The following is a 19,243-nucleotide window of genomic DNA, read 5'->3' as shown; positions in this document are numbered from 1 at the left end:
CATTGACTTCACATAAGAATATCTCAAGGCGAGCGCAGTTAAACGCTCTCTCTGTCTCATACAAGTATTGTTGAACACAGAAATGTCTTGAGATTCATGAAACACTGAAACTTATAAAATGTAGAATCCAAAGAGACTCATGAAATGATTGGTAGTTTGGTATGGTTTAACAATTTTTAGCAAAATCCCAATGCGGCAGATTTCTACGGATTTAGAAAGGAAAAGGATCATTACCTTCAATGCGAAGGACTTAAGGTCACGTTCAAGTTTTTCTGCATTTCGTTTCATCCCTCGCGAGCAAGAAGCCTGTAAAACGTTTCAGCAACGAAAAGAAAGTGAACAAAAGAACATCTCAATCAACAGACATTCTTATATCTTAACTCTTAAGTCAAGGAATACCGCATAAGAAAGGAAGATGAACAGACGTACTATTTAGAATCAATAGCTGGCCAACCATTTTCTTGGAAACCAAACAAAGCATCAATGAAAGGTGAAGAAACAAACTATAAGGGTACTACAAATGCTGTCATATTTTTCATATATCTTGATTTCTCAGAAAATAAATAGGAAGTGGGTAGATGTACATCTCAAGTAAATAGTCATTCTTACACCTTGAATCAAAGAATAACAAATACAAAAGGAAAGGACACCAAATCTAGGGTTTTGTTTCAAAAACTTATCCAACATGTTTTCAAAGCGTTAAGACAATTGCCATGCACCAATATCTTTATTTGGATTCATGAACATAGAAACTTACAACTTCCGTGTGAGAACCTTCTTCTGAAGCCAAAGGAAAGGGAAAAAAAAAAAAAACCGGCGAAAGACTGAGATCTCAATTTGATACAACGATTCCCTTTAAAGTAAACTTAGCCAACATTCTGGAATTTAAGAAGGAGAAAAGGTAGTCAGAAAAGAGAAACTCAGCCAACAATTCCCTTTAAAGTACTTCTGAGGCAACTTCCATTACAATTTCTTGGCCTGTTTTCTTTGCTTTCAACTGTTGTTTTGTCTTTTGCATTCAAGCCCCTAAGTCTACATGTTTATACCAAATAGCCTGACTAATGTTTCTGACTGGACAATGTGATGCTCATTGCCCACATTGTGACATTGTTTAACGGGTTCTTTGAATAGTAGTTAAACTTTTGGATATGTTAAGATTTTTAGCCCCTTCTTTATTTACTTATAGAATTTTAACCACTGGACAGGCGTCCGAGCACTAAAGCTTGAAGGGGATTTGGACATAGTTGAAGGGGCCTCGAACCAAACACCTCTCGAAGATAATTCAGGCATTGTTGAAGGCTTCTCGAGAGGGCTCGAGCAAAGCCTACTTTGGCTGCCAAATCCTGAATCATCAATTTGGAAGCCAATGAATGAATCCATGGTGACAGATTGATTTCCAAAATTGAGTTGGGAAAAAGAATCAACCTTAGACCGTACAATACCATTCCAAAATGCTAAAAGAATAAGCCATAACTTGAAAATACTCTACCACAAATCTGATTTAAATTGGATGAACTGCTTGCTTAATTCACCTTGGAGAAGAACTTCGAAGGCTTTACCTTCATCATGATTTACATAAAAACTAAACTAATTACTACTGAACGTACGAATCCATCAATAGGAGCTACATTGTTGGAACTGTGAATAACTAAACCCCTGTGCTACTGGATTCTGTCACTGTCTGGTTTCGGTTTTGCAACATGAGATTCAAGTATGTGCAGCCAGTTCACGTATTGACCGTGCTCTTTTTTGTGCAGGTGGTAGAGGAGGAAGTTAGTCAGGCTTTCTCCAATGCCTTTGGATTGTAGATATTCCTTGAGGGCATCTTGTAACTGATCATCCAAAGAACTGCCATAGATACTCAGATTAGAGTACGAAAATAAGTACAGACAAACCAAATTCATATTACATTACATGTACAAAGTTAGATGCATAATAATATTCAGAAAGCATCTGATGCAGGAAATTACCACAAATTAAGCTTGCAAATACAAGCGATATTAAATTAAAAGAGCAATGCAAGATGGATAAGCAAGCCAAAATAGAGGCCAGTCTTCTGGTACAGCCACAAAACGGAAGATAAAAATAGAAAACCCACAAAAATCCAACTAAGATGCTTTCAAATTTTGTGGGATTTCCCTACCCCTGCTATACTAGACCATTTTTCCATCCGATAATCCTTGAGGTGCTGCTGGCTACGCAACTCCACAAACAAAAAGTTAATGAATAAACTATGGAATTTCTTTCCTTAAATGCACCAAAACTTCATCAACTTTGGTGAATTCTTTGAAATGGCAGTGGCACTGTTGGATTAGGAGCATGATCATGAATACACCATACATGATCAGCTTAGGTAGCTCCATGTTCACTAACTTGAGTTTCTTCAAGTAGTGGGACCAAATATTGCAGCTTCTGCAGAGGAGCAACCTCAAGAGGAGTCCTCTTGGTAGAGATATTGACCGATTTATTGTAGGCAAACCCAGCATGAGGAAGAACGGTGCTTTATTTATTGGATTGTTTTGGATGATTAAAATTATACTCATTTAAAGGGCTATGATCTATTTTATTAGGACTATAGTTCTGCTAGACTCTTAAGTTCTTATATTTGGCTTTCTAGTTTTGTTTTTTGAGAAGATCAGGTGTTTGTTCCACGAGCAACTAAGATAGGTTTTTTCACATTGTTTTCCTTTAAAGAAAAAATTGGCTTCAAAGGATTCTCCTCATTGCGCTCCGCATTGTGCTCCCAACCACCTCAGAATCTAGCAACAGAGGACTTCCCTATTTCCTAGTTATCCTTGGAAAGTTCCTCCAAAAGATTCACTCCAACAACACTCAGGTTTCCTTTTGCTCCATAATCCAATAACTATATGGTTTTGCACTAAAAACTTTCAGTGTTCCTCCATAGTCATATACCCAATAACAGCATAAGTTAATATTTTTATTCGTAGCACACTTGAAGGTTTCATTACACTAATATAACATCACCAAACACCAAATGATATCCGAGTAGACAGAACTCCTACATTGGACAGCAGCCTTTCTCAGAGAATAAGAAGAATTTCATGTAATGACGTCATGCATGGCAAAAATTGCTATTCAATTACATCCGTTTTGATCATTCTAAAGTACATAAACTATTTTTCTAAGGGGAGAAAAAATATATGAACAACATAACCTGCTCAGGGAAGAAAAAAGCGGGAAAGGACTACAGAATCTAAGGCCCAAGGTGTTGATTCATCATCGTTATTTAATTAGATTTTCAACATGGACACTTCAAGAAAGGATTTCTTGAGTATCAAGTTGCAAAGCACAAGCGAAAAAAAAAAACCACCTGTTTAAATATTGCACACATTTATTGGTTGTAGCTGATACAGGTGCGTTTCTAGCAACTGTTTTTTTTTCTTTTCTTTTTTCCGTTTATTTGTGTATGTTCTTTTCAGCCGAAGTCTCAAAATTAATGATCATAACAATAACAGAAATTTTATGTTCATCAGGGGTAAAATTAATAGGGAACAGCTGACGAACCTGAATGCGGGGCCTCTGTAGACAGAAGGGCCAAGACCAGCTGATGGTTGAAGAATATGGGCATTAAGGATGTTGAATACGGACCCAGAACCGATAATCTCGAAAACACTGCAATCGAACTGCAGCATTGAGCTCAAACCAGGCTTCTTCACACATACCTTCATCAAAGCTTCCCCTGGATACTCGCTGTATTTTTCAACAGCGCCTTCCTCAGAGTAAAAGGGACCCAACAAAGCAGAAACAGCAACCTCCTCACCGCTCTCAAATTTCCTCCTCAAAACCACATCTTGGGACCGTGGTGAATCCCACTCCACCACAAAATCACCCAACGAAGAGCTTCCTCTTTCCTGCATCAATGATTGATTCCGCGTCACCCACTAACACAAAAACTACTCGAAAGAGAGAATCAGACACCCCCAACCCCCTCTCTTTTTATTACAAGCGATATTACTATTCTAAGTTATACTAATGAGAGGGGAAGGGTTTGAACCCGCGACGCAGTCCACTACTTGCAAGATCGCAATTTTGCAGTTGAAAAACAAATTCTCTTATACCCTGAATCTAATTTCTCTCAGAAACAAAAGCACAAAAGCTAACGAAAACAACAAAAACTAGAGAGAGAGAGAGAGAGAACCTGAAAGGGATTAGAGGAAAGCTCGTATTGTATCTCGGACTGCAAAGCCCTGAGCAAGTTGCATTGTTTGAGAGCTTTGAGACCCTGCCGCGCCAGAGCCGTCGCCTTCGACATTCTCCTTCACCCACCGTCCCTCTCTTTCCTCCACGGGAGACGGTTGAACATTATATACTTGTTTAAACCCCAAAACGACACCGTGGGTTCACTCCCCCCCAAAACGACACCGTACGGTGACAAATTTCGATAGCGCTTGTCTGCAGTTTTTACAGTTGCCGCTTAAATTGCGTTAGGGCTTTGAAAAAGGTCTTAAACCCCTTTCCCTCTCTTGGAGAAAGCCATGGCGACGGAGCAAAACATGAGTAGCTGGACCGATCTGCTCCACTCCTCCACCAAGCTTCTCGAACAAGCGGCGCCTTCCGCTCAGTTCCCTCCGCTACAGGTTCAGCTCCTTCCGTTTCGTCTCTGTTTGCTTTCTGTCTGTTTGGTTACCGAGAAAACGAAGTGAGTTTGACGACTCCGTGGGAAACTTCTAGTCTTAGGGTTTCGCTAACAATTGAGGAAGTGGTTAACCCGCTTAGGCATTGTCAATCCACTGTTCAGATTTTTGCTGTATTCCTGCAATTGCAGTATTTGGTTTCCAAGAAAATTCGGGAAAAGAAAGAGAAAGTTCATTTTATTGTGTTTGATTTTTCGTTATTGGGAGTTTCGAAAAATTTATATTTTGGATGGTTCAGTACTCAAATTTGAGCATACAGTTATTCTTCAGCGTGTTGCTATTATAAAGGTTCGCTGCGAATGCACTTATGTGCCATTTGATTAAGAAGAACTCAAATGAAGTTCTATTACTATATTAATAAGGTTCAAATTATTGTTGAATGCACTTATGCTGGTTGCCGATATAATGTCTAATAAGATTTCGTTCAAAACCCTATACCTGTTTCTTTTCCTTTTGTATTTGATGTCTCGAGGTGTGAGAACGACTATTTAATTGAGATGTTCGGTCATCCAGTTTCTTTTTATTCTGAGAAAATCAAAATATATGCAAAAGATGATAGCATTAGCAACCTTAGTGCACTTATAGTTTTGTTCTTCACCTCTCATAATGTCATCAATGCTTTGTTTGGTATCCGAGAAAATGTAGGACAAGATACTGAATAAAAATCTTATGGTATTCATTGACAGAAGATGTAAGAATGTCTATTTGATTGAGATGTTCTTTTATTCACTTTCTTTTCATTGCTGAAACATTTGTAAGGGGAAGAAAACTAGCAGGATATAAATACTGAGGTTCTTATCTAGTTTTATTGCTGAAAAATACTGAGAAAATTTGGGTTTTAGAATCCTTTAAAAATCTCTTCTTTTTTAATTCAGCCAATTCAACAAATTTATAATGAAAATTTTAGGTAGATCGTTTCTATTTTCTGTTTATGTCATTAGGCAGCTGAAAACCCTAGGGAAAGCAATAATTGGGACTTGAACTCTTATGAATCTTATCTTTGAGTCTCACATTGTTTGTTTTGTTAAATTAATAAAAGAATTCATTTGTCTGAGAGGACACAAAGAACCACTCATTTATGCCTAAAAACAGCGGCCATGTTCAACCCTTCCTCTCTCACTCCCCACTCTTGCTCACAATCTTAGAAAAACAAAGTATCAGGGTATAACCCTGAACACAAAATGTTAAATTTTCCCGTATATAGTATAACAATAAGACCAAAAGGAGATATACTTTCTATGGATCCAGGTATCTAGTTTTTATGGATTCTGAATTCATATATTTATCTGTTTCAGAGGAATTTAGATCAGTTAGAAACATTATCAAAGAAACTCAAGGCGAAAACTCTACGAAATGAGGCTCCTCAACAATCCGTTGCTGCCACAAGGTAGTAGAATGATTTGTCTCAAAAGATATCGTATTTCTCAGATTCACTTTATTCATGTTGATAAATCTCTTTTTTTTTTTTTTTTTTTCCCAAATCACTTTACTTATTGCAGGTAAGGTTGAGGGTATTTATCAAGTTTTGTTCTGTGCTTAATTTTTAGCTAGTATATGTGTTCAACTATATTGTATTCGTTTTTTACAGGCTTCTTGCACGTGAGGGACTAAATGCAGAGCAGCTTGCACGTGACCTTAAGTCCTTTGAATTGAAGGTAACACGACCTATACATTCTACTTTCTGTAGAAATATGCCTCATTGCAATTTTGCTTAAAAATTGTTAACCATACAAAATCATTTGATGAATCAATTTGGTGCTACATTTTAAACTTCGTTCCATGATCTCAAGGCATTTCTGTGTTTGTAAGAGAAAGCTAATGAGTAGACTTATGTAAAAGTAGAATTAATATTGAGAAGGATCTCCTTTTATGCTAACACAAAAGATGTGAATTTTGTGTAAGGCCAATATCTCAACTTATTTTGTAAGCCATGTGTCCCTTAATTCTCAGGTCAACTTATTCAAGGAGTTCTTAGTTCAAATGTAACTGTACTTGCTTTGAGTTATTTTCTTAGGTGAAGTCAATGGCTGCTTAGAACTCCTGCTACATGTTCACTTCTTTTTTCTGGGCTTATACCTCCAAAGAATAATTGTATCACAATTTTTTAGATTCTAAACTACTTTTACTCATTCCTCACCATGTTTACTAATTTGTTTTGGTGGTTTTCCTTTTCCTCATTCAAAGACAACATTTGAAGATGTTTTTCCGTCTGAAGCAACAAATGTTGAAGAGTATCTGCAGCAGGTAGATTTAACTCTATAACTTTTTACTAATGATCTGATTAGATTACTGTATGTTACTTTCACTAATGTAACATTGGGTCCTCCTCCCTGATCTTCTGAAAGATGGTTTTACTTGATACATGCTTTAAATTTTGTGGGATAACATGATGGAACTAATGTATTAGACATTAGAAACATGCATTTATTTAGCAAGATTTTCTTTAAGGAAATTTGGCTTTTAATGTCAGTATTACAAGATGGACCTGCAACATATAGAACTATTGATAATGTTTGTTCCTTGTTAATTATTGTTTTGCGTCCTTGCATATTGACTGGATATGACATCTTGCTCAGGTTTTGTTACTAAATTAGTAATGAACTATAGATAAACCGAATGTTGGATCATTTAGCTGAGTTTTATATTTTATCTAATTATGTTTTCATTCTTTAAAGTAAAATTGTATGTACATTTGTTTTATTTACTTTCCAAGAAGACATGCTTGTGTTTCGTTTTTGAATATTTGTCTTTGGGATACATTATATTTCCCTCCCCCTATAATTGAGACAAATTTATGTTTTATTATTTTTCGTTTTCTTAATTTCTTTCTTTAAGGCATTGTCTTTGGGTATGCTAATTTTCTTTTTTTTTATGGCTAAATACATGAGTTTCTATTTATTTATTGTGCTGTCCAAGTGCAGCTCGAATTTGATCAATAATTTTCATTCTTTTGGGTACTGTATAATGCTGTTAGAGACGTGTGTTTAATTTTAATTGGTGTATGAGCAAGATCTATATAATATGGTCGCACCAGTTTGTTTTCTGTTCATGCCTTAAAATGGTTTATTTCACTTTTCTGAGGCGTACTTGTTCTGATTTCCAGAGATTGATAGTGATTCCTTAACCATAGTGTATACAATTTTTTCCTCATTAGGTCCATCAAATGGCAATGGTCTCGGCTCTTCAAGAAGCTCAGAAGGATAACCTTAGAAGTTTTAATGATTACATGTTAAAAGTTTTGGAGGTTAGTGTACTCCAATGGATTTTTGCGATATCATATTTACTGGGTTTCCCTTGTTTAAAATTTTACTAGTTTTTATTTATTTATTTTTATGTGCGGCCGCTCTCATGCCTGTTTATGCTCTGATATCCTTGGAGAAGCATGTTAGATTCCATCTTTCTGTTGGTTTTTAACTTTTTAGTTATTGTTCGACGAAATAATGAATGATTGCAAGCTGCTTCAGTTTAAAGATCCTGTTGCCTTAGTTTTGACAAAAAATAGTTACTTATAGAGAAGGAAAGGAATTGGCATGAAAGTGTTTTAAACAGTCGGATGATCATTTATGCTTGTTCTGTGTTCAGAGTTGGTAATGGCAGAATTTGATATTTGTCAGGAGGATTGGCAAAAGGAAAAACGTGATCTCCTTCAAAGCTTAAGCCAGATTTCGACATTACCCAGGACCAACATGACTTATACTAGTAGCGGTGGTAGTCATTCTGGTAAAATAGCATCCATAACTTCTAGCCCTCAAGTTTCATCTTCTCCATCTAGCATGGAGCTTGTACATTTAGAAAGCAAGCCCATCCGTGACAAGAAAGCCTCTATCTATGCTGAAGTTGTAAAAAGTCTGAATAATGCAAGGCAGCATGGATTACTGTTTAAGGTAAGTTTTTATTTTTTAAGGTATAATTCTTTTTGTTTCATATTGCAAGGAATCTGAAATTATGAGCTCCAGTGAATTATTTCATGCTCCATTGTTTGATAAATGCCCAAGAGGCTGCTTTGAATTATTAAACTATAATGCAACTCAATATGCTGTCAACCTAACAGTTCTTATTATTCCGACTGCCATAGTATGCATACTTGAATGTATTCTCCCTTCAGTTTGGTGGCTTTGGCCTTTTACAAATTTTATTTGATGAGTGTGATGTTAGGGAATAATGAGATTTTCTATTAATGGTTGCTGTTAATTTATTTATTTTTCATTAGCCCGCCACAGCTTTCAATGGTGCTTATGAGAGTTTAGGCCTTGATGTATCTGGTGGAAAATCAGTTAACATGCAGAAGATATGGCACCTTCTTCAGGTATACTTGTAGACATGTGCTCTTTTAAACTGCTTTATGTTAGCATGTGCTTTTTTTGGAGGTCTCCACAGCTACATTAGTTAATCAACGGTTGACAATCTGATTCTCATTATGTTGACAGACGTTGATGGGTGAAGATATAACCCTACCGCGTAGTGTTTCAAAAAGGATGTCATTAGTTATTGGGGCAAGGCGCCACCTAGAATGGGGGCATGAAAAATACATCATGGATACAATTCAAAGTCATCCGGTGCAGGTACTAATTTTTTTTTTTTTTTTTTTTTTTTGTTTTTTGGTTTCTTTATGTTAATTGTTAAACAGATTTGTTACATGTGTTTTTCTATGTTTGGTCCCAATCCTTACATGCTATCCCTTTGGTCTTTCAACCTATCGGTTACTTTCTTGGACTTTCTAATCTATAAATTTTATCGTTTCAGTTATACTTCTGCAGCAACTTTTTTTCCTTTCCATTGTTTGTAACACATTTCACTTTTCATCATAACAATCATAATTCATGGTCACCTCTTGATCCCATTTCAGGCTGCCCTTGGAGGAGTTGTTGGAAATTTACAAAGAATTCGTGCCTTTCTTCGGGTTTGTAATCATATTTTTCTTTAAACTTTGGGATCTTGCATGTTTTTACAGGCTTTGTTATCCTTTAGGATCTTCATCTTGCAATTCAGTATTTGTTTGTTTCTGCAGATTCGTTTAAGAGATTATGGAGTTCTAGATTTTGATGCAGGCGATGCTCGTCGGCAGCCTCCTGTTGATACCACTTGGCAGCAGGTCTTCAGTTTTTATCTTTTACATTTCTTACAATTCCCATTTTTTTTTTACCTCGACCTTAATTATGAAGTCATACTCCAATATAACTGACATAGTCAGCTTACAAGTTGTATGTACACATTTCATAAATCCCAATCATCCCTTAGATCAAATTGTAGTTATGTCATTTGATCACTTTATTGTGTGACAAAGTATCCATTGAAGAATAAGTGCATGTTGAAAATCAAATGCTTATACAGAACTTTAGCAGTATGCATTTGATTTAAATCTTATGTCAGAGTCTTCTCATTGCCCTTGTCTTCAATGCAGCAAAAATGTTAGCTATATGTATATGGGATGAAGAATCTTATAGGAATTTTTGACCTTTTGGTCCTGCTATCTTGCACTGACAGGAGTATTCATTCTATCTTATAGCGGCGTTTCCTTTGTTTGTTGTTGTTTGCCTTCTATTTGTCCTTGATACTGTTAAGGTCTTTTACTATCTTTTTACCTTTCGATTGAAATAGTTGTTTTAAGAATTTGGAGAAGGCGCAAAGATTTGAATGTATCTTTGGGTCTCTTCATTCCCTGTTAGATTGTAAAAGGAATAGTGATTTGAAAGCAGAAAAAGAATCTGCAATAAAATCTTTTACTGCTTTCCTTGCTCCCTCCCGAATTTTCTTTTTTGTGAAATATTCATTGTTCTTTTTATCCAAAGAAGCTGATTTTCACAAAATTTTATTATGTGGCAGATCTACTTTTGCTTGAGAACTGGGTATTACGATGAAGCAAGATCTGTTGCTCTGTCATCTCGTGCTTCACACCAGTTTGCTCCTCTGGTAAAGATTTTTGCATATGCATATAATTTTATAGCAAATGCAGCCTTAGTCATACTTCATTTTTCTACAGCTTACGGAGTGGATTAATACTGGGGGTATGGTGCCTGCGGCCATTGCAGCTTCTGCTTCAGAAGAATGTGAAAAAATGTTAAGAATGGTTGATCGTGTGGGCCGAGCTGCATATGACAAGAAAAAGTTGTTATTATATGCTCTAGTATCTGGTTCTCGTAGGCAAATCGACCGCCTACTAAGAGATCTACCAACCCTTTTCAACACTATAGAGGATTTCTTGTGGTTCAAATTGTCAGCTGTAAGAGATTGCCCTGGTGGAGCTGCACCCATTGTTATGAATGAGAGCTTGGTACCATACACATTGGATGATTTGCAGATTTACTTAAATAAATTTGACCCATCATATTATACAAAAAATGGAAAGGACCCCCTTGTGTACCCATATGTTTTGCTTTTAAGCATCCAGTTGATACCAGGTGTGCTATACTTGTTTAAAGAAACTGGAGATGAGGGATATAACATTGATGCTGCCCACATATCAATTGTGCTAGCAGACCATGGGGTCCTTTCTGAAGGTGCTGGTGCTGGACAGAAAATGGGCGTGATGGATGCTTACGCAGAGGCATCAAGCATAATCAGGCAGTATGGATCTGTGTATTTACGTCTTGGTAATCTATCAATGGCATTAGAATATTATGCACAAGCTGCTGCTGCGGTTGGTGGTGGGGAGTTGTCATGGTCTGGAAGAGGTAACGTTGATCAGCAAAGGCAGAGAAATTTGATGCTGAAGCAGCTCCTTACAGAGCTGTTGTTGCGGGATGGTGGGATATATTTATTACTTGGTTCAAGAGGTGCCGGAGAAGAAGGTGAATTGGGTCGATTTTTGACTGAAGCAAAAGCAAGGCAACAATTTCTTCTTGAAGCTGCACACCAATGTCAAGAAGCTGGGTTGTATGAAAAGGTGATATTTCTTTCCTTCCATGCCTTTAATTTGCAAGTTTTGTACGGAGAAGTTGCAAGTAGTACTAAGCCTCCTTCCTGTTTTACTAATTTATGTTTTTATTTAAATTTCTTCCTGTTCCAGTTTAGATGCTGTTTTACTAGTTTCAAATGGAAATTAATTATTACTCGTTATTCAATTCCCTTTTTTTGTCCTTGGTGATGGGTACAACCCTTTTCCATCAGAGTAGGGGCTAGTACTACTTGGGGGTGGATTCTTTTAGCCACAAATTTGGATAATTGATTTTAATCTTAATTCTGCCATCTTCAAATGTTAATAATTTTTTTTTCTGGATATTAGTTTTTCCTTCTTTGATATGCTGTTTCTTTCTTCTCAAAAAAAAAAATATACTGATGCTTTTATTACTTTTGCTCTTTTCTTGATCTTGTGTTCTCCCCCCTCTATTCTGTCCATCCAGTCTATAGAAATTCAGAAACGAATAGGAGCATTCTCGATGGCATTGGATACTATTAACAAGTGTCTCTCTGAAGCAATTTGTGCCCTTTCACGTGGTAGATTGGATGGTGATAGTCGAACTGCTGGCCTCATTCACTCTGGAAATGAGATCTTGGAAATGCACAAATATTTTCCTGACATAAGGTAAGGTCATTTCGATGCTCACATTTTATCTTTATCCTGAACTTCAGCTAGGTTGAATAATGTTTCCGTTTATACTGGTGCTAATTTTGATGGATACTGGTAAAAAAAATTATTCACTTGGAGTTGGTCTGGTCTTCGCTGTTAAACTATTCACATATGTAAACCTAATTTCGATAACCATGTAAATATGAATGAAATAAGCATGTTTTCTCTGGCATACTCATATGGTATGCAGTTATTCATCAATTATTGGAAAAAATACTTTGGGCCCTTTGTTTTTTTTCAGTTATGATTAATTAATTATTTAACTAGTTTAAATTTGGAGTGTTTCTTTCCTTTAGATTGTATAACATCTTCCAGAACATGAAGGCCTCGTTTGATAGAGAGGATTGACTTGGATACGACTATTCACTATATAAAAGGTATTTTAAAGGAAGAAATGAATGAAAAATTCCTTTTTTTTTGTCCAAGTTGAAGGTTACTCTTGAAGAATAGTTGTCCTTTTAATCCTACCATTTTTGTGGGTATTAGTAGAGATATTTCTTCATGAGTAACCTTCAACATGGACAAAACAAGGAATTTGACATCCATTTCTTCCTTTAAAATGCCTAAGATATAGTGAATAGTCCTACCCAAGAACATCCTCTCTATCAAACGAGCCCAAAGTGTATACAAAGGGTTGCGTTTATTTTGTAAAGAATATACATTTGGAAATTGTACTTTTGGATGGATTTTCAACTCATGCCGTACTTACTCTTTTCATATGATTTCTGATAATCTTTCTGTTTATGCAATTTTTCTGACTCGAGAGTCATTTGTGTGTACTGTGCAGTCCTCAAGAGAGGGAAAGTGTTTCTGAGCAGTACATTGTTTTAAGACAACTTGAGGCCGTATTGTCAATCCATAAATTGGCAATAGGAGGCCGTTATGCTGATGCTTTAAGGGAGGTTGCCAGGCTTCAATTTCTTCCATTAGTTCCCGGGACACCAGATGCTACCACCGATGTCTTCCAGAATTTATCTCCGCATGTCCAAGCCTGTGTTCCAGACCTCTTGAAGGTTGCCCTCACTTGTCTGGACAACATGGTGGATTCGGATGGATCGCTTCGTGCCTTGAGGGCTAAGGTATTCTTTCAAAAATAGTTTCGTGTTTATTGCTTTATATATATATGGTTCTCAAAAGACCTTTTTCAGATATCCTTATCCATGCCTGTTTTCCGTTTTGGTAAGATGATTCAGTTCTCCGTTCAATGGTTAAAGTTGAGGCGTAACTTCGGATGCTCATAAAGTTGATGGATTAGAAGCTTGATTTTAGTGATATCATCTTTAGATATGTATCAGTCTGTTTCATAATTAATCGCGTCATTTGGTTTCTGCAGATTGCTAGCTTCATTGCAAATAATTCCAATAGGAACTGGCCTCGTGATTTGTATGAGAGAGTTGCCCGGAGCTTGTGAAGCAGATGAACCACGAGAGATGAAGATGCATGATTGTTTTACCAACTGCAGAAGACAATCTAAAGTAGCAATACTACTTCGATGACTGAGTTAATTCGATTTTAGCGGCTTCCTCTGTTTTGTATTCAACCGGGCAAGCTGAAGTGAGTTGCGATCGGATTTCTTGTGTGTAATTTGAGCACCAAAATTTACCCTCATTCCCATTTTTATAGCGAATGTGTGGAATTTTAGATCTTCTGTAATATGTTAAAGGTGTCGATATGTTTTTGGATAAAAAGTGACACTTAATTTGTAGTGATCTATTTCTGCTTCATCGAAAGGATTTGAATAATTAATCCGAATCTTAATTTTAATCTACTTCGCTTCAGATCACTTTTCTCACAAGTTAAATATTATTCCCCTGGAGCATCTCTATTTGGCTCCCTAAGTAAGTCTCTAAGGGGCCATGTGATAATCATTTCGTTTTCAATTTTTGTTTTCACTCTTTTGACAACTATTTTTAGATTTTTAGTTCTTAGAAAAATGAAAATTGAAAACTTCATGTTTTCAAAATTTGGTCTTGAGTTATCACTTTTTGTTTAAAGTTTTATGTTTTCAAACCTGAAAACTCAAATAGTTATTACACAAAATATTTTATTTTCAAAAAAGTAAAAACTGAGAACCAAAAACGAAAAGTTGAAAAAGAAAATAATTATCAAACAACCCTATTTGGTACCACAATGCATCATAAATTCAACACAAATTAGAAAAAGGGTAGACACACCTCCATTTTCTTGGTCCTGCGGATTGTGGAATTTAATGGATTTGAACGACCAAAATGGATTTTCAATAAGAATATGGTTAGCAAATTGCTTGGTAATAACACTAAAAACCAAATATAGTGTAATAAAACACAATTAGACAAAGGAAAAAAAATCTTAATTGGTTAAGAGTATTAGCTCTTGCACTTGAGGTCCTTGTTCGAATTCCTCTTTCCAAAATATAATATAATTATCCTATCATTTGTAAAAAGAAATAATAATGAAAAGATAGAAATGAGAACTACTAAGACGAAATAAATTTGATGAGGTTTGAGAGGAGTAACCGAATGCAACGGCACATCGAACTTCAACGATATGAACTGTCTATTTTTTTAAGTTGCACCTCATAAATCATTATTGCAAAATATTAGCCAAATCAGAAATATTTGATGCATTTAATTGAGTTCAAAGAAATCGACTAAGACTTTGTTCTAAGAAACTTTGAAATTTTATCGTGACAATTAAATGGACAAACAATTTCATATTAAATTGAATTTTTGCATATATAATCTATAAATCGAAGCTTTCAAAATAAATTGTTCAAACCGCTGAGGTTCGAAGTGAAATTGATCTCACAACTAATCTCATTTTTTCGAAGAAAATGAAATCCCTTCCTTTAAAGGGCATGTATAAGGAGGTATTGGCCAAATGAAAAAGAATTATTAGAAAACAAAAACTTTTTTTGTTCCCCTTTACTTACTCTTCCTCCGCCGCGCCCCCGCTCGCTGTCTTCCTCCACCCCACCTTTTTCAGTCTCTTCCCCAGCCCACCACCCCTCCCCCCGGCTTTATATCCCCTCTTCCGACCCGCGCTTATCTCTTCCTCCCTCACCGCCCCTTTCTCCTCCCTCCCCCCGAAACCCTCTCCCTGTCTTCCATCCATTAACGAGGTAAATTTCTTCATTCAATTTGCCTGCTTCACTCTGATGTGCTTAGTTTTATTGATGCCTCTGTTGCATTTAGTTTGTATTGTTTAGTGTAGTGGGTTATATAGTAGAAACTATTGGGTTCTCTAGCATAAGCTACGACTTTGTTTTGACATTGATATTGCTTAGTTGCGATTACACAAGCATACCACATCGTTTTGAATCTTTTAAGGGTAAGGGCAGCCTTGCAGGGAATTATTGACATACAGTTTCTCTGTATCATTTCAGAAACAAAGGGCTCTAAACTTGGCAAAGTATTAAAAAGAAGCTGCATATGTGTACTTGGTGGGTTTTTGTATTGGTATTCTTGTTTTGATGCTGTTGGGGTGAATGCTACAATTTATAATCCGATTAATTAAGTCATATGGGGCGAGGAACCCTTAAATATTAGTGTCAATAGCTTTTGTGTTTTGAGTATATTACTATTAATAATTTTGCCTTGTAGTACCTCTGCCAAAATTTTAATCAAAGTGTTTGTGATCAATATCTATAAGGGTGCTAATTCCTAAAGTGCTAGAACTGTTATTTGCTCAGAATAACACTTTAAAAACAAACTTCTAGGTTGAAATTTGGTATAATGGAGGTCGTGGACCGGGAGAAGAAGAAGAAGATCAATGACATTGATGAAGAAGAAGATCACTATGCTTCTGCGTCTGCTTCCAAGTCGCAATTCAGGTAATTAATTATCTTTATGAAAAAGTTACTGAATAGTTTATTTATGTATAGTTCTGATGTTGCGCTTTATTTTCAGGAAAGTGATATTGAAGGCTCACTGGAGTGATGAGATGGGCATGGCCGAGGTTGTAGATAAAAAGGGTACAATTTGGAGGACCACGGGAATTGTTCGTAGTGGCAAGCTCTATTTCTTCATTGAGGAAGTTTTGTAAGTGAAAAAACTATATTTTAATTTTAATTGGATTTGAAGTAACTCAATTATAACAATCTTGATTTCCTTCATTTCTGTCTTACTTTCTGCTTCAAGAAGCCTTAGATTTTGAACACGTTGTTTGTAGTTGAATATATGCCTTTCAAAGTCTTGATAGCCCAATAGTTGTCTTATGAAATTGTTCCTTTCACCTAGAAACCTAAACCCTACACGAATTCAATTGATGTTGAGCTTGTAAGACATGTACCACATTACTTGCTTGCCGATAGACAGAAAGGTGGTGATTTCTAAACATGTAAACGGCAATTAGCTTTTGTAAAGGCTTTTGGCAGAGTTCCTAACATACTGTAGACACCTAGGCTGACCTTTATCTAATTTGCCATTTACATGTTTAGCAATCACTGACTTGCTGCCTATTGGCAAGCCAGTGATGTGGTAAACGTTTTCCAAACTCAACATCTGTCATCAACATGATTTAAGTGCGAATTCTGGTAGATTATGAAATTTGTGCATTTGTCCTATTGAAATATGTATTAGCAAATTTTAAGAGTCCTTTAAAGGTTTTTGATTGAAATAGGGGCTTTGCTTCTCATGGATGATGGTGATATCAGCCTTTCCTTGGAAGATATGTATGTGAAGATTTCAAATGGAAAGCATGGGTGCAGTTGGGAGGAATTTCAAGCTTATAGGCAACTCAAATCTCTTGGTTACATTGTTGGGCGGCATGGTATCCCCTGGTCTATGAAGAGTGTGAAGAGTAATCATGAATCTGTTTCTTGTCACGGTTGCCTTGATAGCAATGAGGAGGTGGACTTGGATTTAGAAGAGTCTAGGTCTGTCATTGGATTGTTCAATGATATGCAAATTAATGAATCAAGGCTGGCATTTGATGTTTATCTCCCAAACAGCAAGTTCAGGAAGTCTTCTCCTGGTGACCCAAGTTTTGTGCTCTGCTTTACCAGGTATTCATATTTTTGTAAATCGTAAGTATTTAATGAAGTTTATTCTGTTTGTGATTAGCTGCGATTTTTTTTTTTCTTTCCTCATTCTCTGTACTGTTAAATGTTCCGATCAGTATTTCGTTCCCATGTGATTATATATTTATTCAAATCTCCACTTGCCGCCTTCCGTTTTTCAGAGGTCATCCACCACCCAAAGCAGACCTAGAAGCCCTCGAGAGACGATGCGATAACATTCCCATGAAAGTTTGTCATGTGGAGGAGGGGGGTGTGAGTTTCTTTTCCTTTGACAAAGTGGAACTTCCCATCCTACCTTGATACCAGGATTTGATACTGCTTTATACTACATGAGTCGACGCAACACCAAAAACATATTAGCATCTCTCTTGACTAAAAGCATACTTGTATTTTTCAACTTAGCTACTTAGTATTACGGTTTAGTGGTATTTTTCTTCACTTGTAAGTGAGAGGTTTAGGTTCAATTATTGCCAAAGGTAAATTTGAACTACATTATTACTAATGCATTATAAGGCGAAGCCCATCTCCTCGCTCTTAGAGTAGATAATATCATTTGTTAGAAAGAAAAAAAAAAGTAATAATAATTTGCTCGCTCAACATAGCCTTATTCATATGCCCCCTGAAAAAACAAGAGAGGCTCTTTTGATATGTTGGTGGGTTTTCCAACTGTTTATTTATATTAAAGGAAATTTAGTTTAGGTCCGTAATAATTTTATATTTTGGCATATCATTGTTTAGATCAACTGATTCTTCAACTAAGGTCAATTACGATTCCCTTAAAAATTTCTCTTCATCGAGGGCCCCTAACTCTTATTTTACTGATTTGGTGCCTCGCAAGGAGGTTTTGTCTGTACAAGTCGGAGCAAAGCAGTCTGCGCATTCTTTCAATTGAAACCTAGGGTTTGCTTGTGTTTGAAAACTAGGGTTGGACGACGACGCAACCTGAGAATTCTGTTGCCAGTGGAGTTGTGGAACGGCTGTTGTGGGGTTGATAGGAGATATGGGGCACTCGGTTACTGACGGGGTCGTGGAGGAATTGGGGCAGTTGTTGGGAACCAAACTTCTTCTTACTGATAAGGAGAAGACGGGTGTGATCATTGGAAGGAAAGAGGTGGAAGGGGCGCTGTTAGGGTTTCATAACGTTTTTTTGGCAGAGGTGTTAACTGAGAAAACTGTGAACGCGGAGGCCTTCATTGATAGGTTCACATCGTTATGGCGAGGTAAGGAAGGGGTCTCTATTCGGGTTTTAGGTGATCAGCGGTTTTTGATCAGATTTGTTGCTAAATGGGATATGCTGCGGGTTTTGGAATCCCCTTGGACATTTCGAGAGGACTTTGTAATGGTGGGGGACTGTATGAACAGGCGGGATGAACAGTGGAAGGAGCTGTCCATGGGTGAAATGTGGGTGCAGATTCATAATGTGCCACCATTGAGTATGATGGTTGCGGTTGCTACGACAATAGGGGGAAAAATTGGAATGGTGATTAATGTAGACAAATCTTCGAGTCGAGAATGTATTGGAAGGTTTTTAAGGGTTCGTATTCTTATGAATTTACGGGAACCATTGATGCGAGGGATGGTGGTTACGTTTTCGGATGAAGGACGGATTTGGGTTCAATTCTGATATGAAGGACTGTCGAAGTATGTTTTTATTGTGGAAAGATGGGGCATGCGAGTAGGGTTTGTAGGGAACTGTTGCGTGGGGTGCAAGGCGTGGAGAATGGGGAGGGATCATCGGTGAACTGTATGTCTCTTCCATATGAGGGCTTGAAGGCTAGTAAGGATTTATGGGGGAATGTGTTGCGGATGTCTTTGCGGATGATGAGGAGCCCAAGTTGGGGGGAGGGAAGTGGGATAGTAGAGGAGGTCGGTAGGGAGGGAGACATGTTCCATGAGGGGATGCAGGGGGTTGTGCTTACAGGGAGTGAGGGTGGGACAATGGATTGCGAGAGTGGACTGGGTGGAGGTATTAAGGAGGATGAGGGGAATGGAAGTCAGGGGGGGAATACGGATTCAGGGTTC

The 19,243-nt window shown here is 37.0% G+C and overlaps 3 protein-coding genes across 5 annotated transcripts; 2 read left to right on the top strand and 1 right to left on the bottom strand.

Moving 5' to 3' along the window:
- Positions 1-1,486: 1,486 nt before the first annotated feature.
- LOC103953203 (uncharacterized protein At2g39795, mitochondrial) lies at positions 1,487-4,419 on the bottom strand. Its single transcript, XM_009364941.3, has 3 exons — positions 4,160-4,419; positions 3,526-3,872; positions 1,487-1,848 (listed from the first exon to the last, which is right to left on the bottom strand). The coding sequence occupies exons 1-3, from the start codon at positions 4,271-4,273 to the stop codon at positions 1,662-1,664; spliced, it is 648 nt and encodes a 215-aa protein (XP_009363216.1). The 5' UTR covers positions 4,274-4,419; the 3' UTR covers positions 1,487-1,661.
- A 40-nt stretch (positions 4,420-4,459) lies between these two features.
- LOC103953202 (nuclear pore complex protein NUP93A) lies at positions 4,460-14,000 on the top strand. Its single transcript, XM_009364940.3, has 15 exons — positions 4,460-4,598; positions 5,951-6,042; positions 6,244-6,310; positions 6,840-6,899; positions 7,810-7,899; positions 8,270-8,539; positions 8,866-8,961; positions 9,083-9,217; positions 9,502-9,555; positions 9,664-9,747; positions 10,479-10,565; positions 10,636-11,538; positions 11,996-12,177; positions 13,010-13,301; positions 13,556-14,000. Exons 1-15 carry the CDS (start codon positions 4,497-4,499, stop codon positions 13,631-13,633), a joined length of 2,592 nt encoding a protein of 863 aa, XP_009363215.2. The 5' UTR covers positions 4,460-4,496; the 3' UTR covers positions 13,634-14,000.
- A 1,102-nt stretch (positions 14,001-15,102) lies between these two features.
- LOC103953200 lies at positions 15,103-17,711 on the top strand. 3 transcript variants are annotated; one of them, XM_048576352.1, is made up of 6 exons: positions 15,103-15,322; positions 15,587-15,643; positions 15,920-16,033; positions 16,110-16,241; positions 16,856-17,206; positions 17,383-17,711. In XM_048576352.1, exons 2-6 carry the CDS (start codon positions 15,633-15,635, stop codon positions 17,519-17,521), a joined length of 747 nt encoding a protein of 248 aa, XP_048432309.1. In that variant the 5' UTR covers positions 15,103-15,322; positions 15,587-15,632; the 3' UTR covers positions 17,522-17,711. The 3 variants fall into 3 exon arrangements, with proteins under 3 accessions (XP_048432309.1, XP_048432308.1, XP_009363213.1); XM_048576351.1 differs by having other exon boundaries at positions 16,805-17,206; XM_009364938.3 differs by lacking the exon at positions 15,587-15,643 and having other exon boundaries at positions 16,805-17,206.
- The last annotated feature ends 1,532 nt before the right edge of the window (positions 17,712-19,243 follow it).

The sequence above is a fragment of a genome, unplaced genomic scaffold (assembly GCF_019419815.1).
Source record: "Pyrus x bretschneideri cultivar Hongxiangsu unplaced genomic scaffold, Pyrus_bretschneideri_v1 Contig9, whole genome shotgun sequence".
Classification (NCBI taxonomy): Eukaryota; Viridiplantae; Streptophyta; class Magnoliopsida; order Rosales; family Rosaceae; genus Pyrus; species Pyrus x bretschneideri.
Note: the sequence above shows the minus strand (reverse complement) of the source record. Positions and strands in the feature narration are given on the sequence as shown.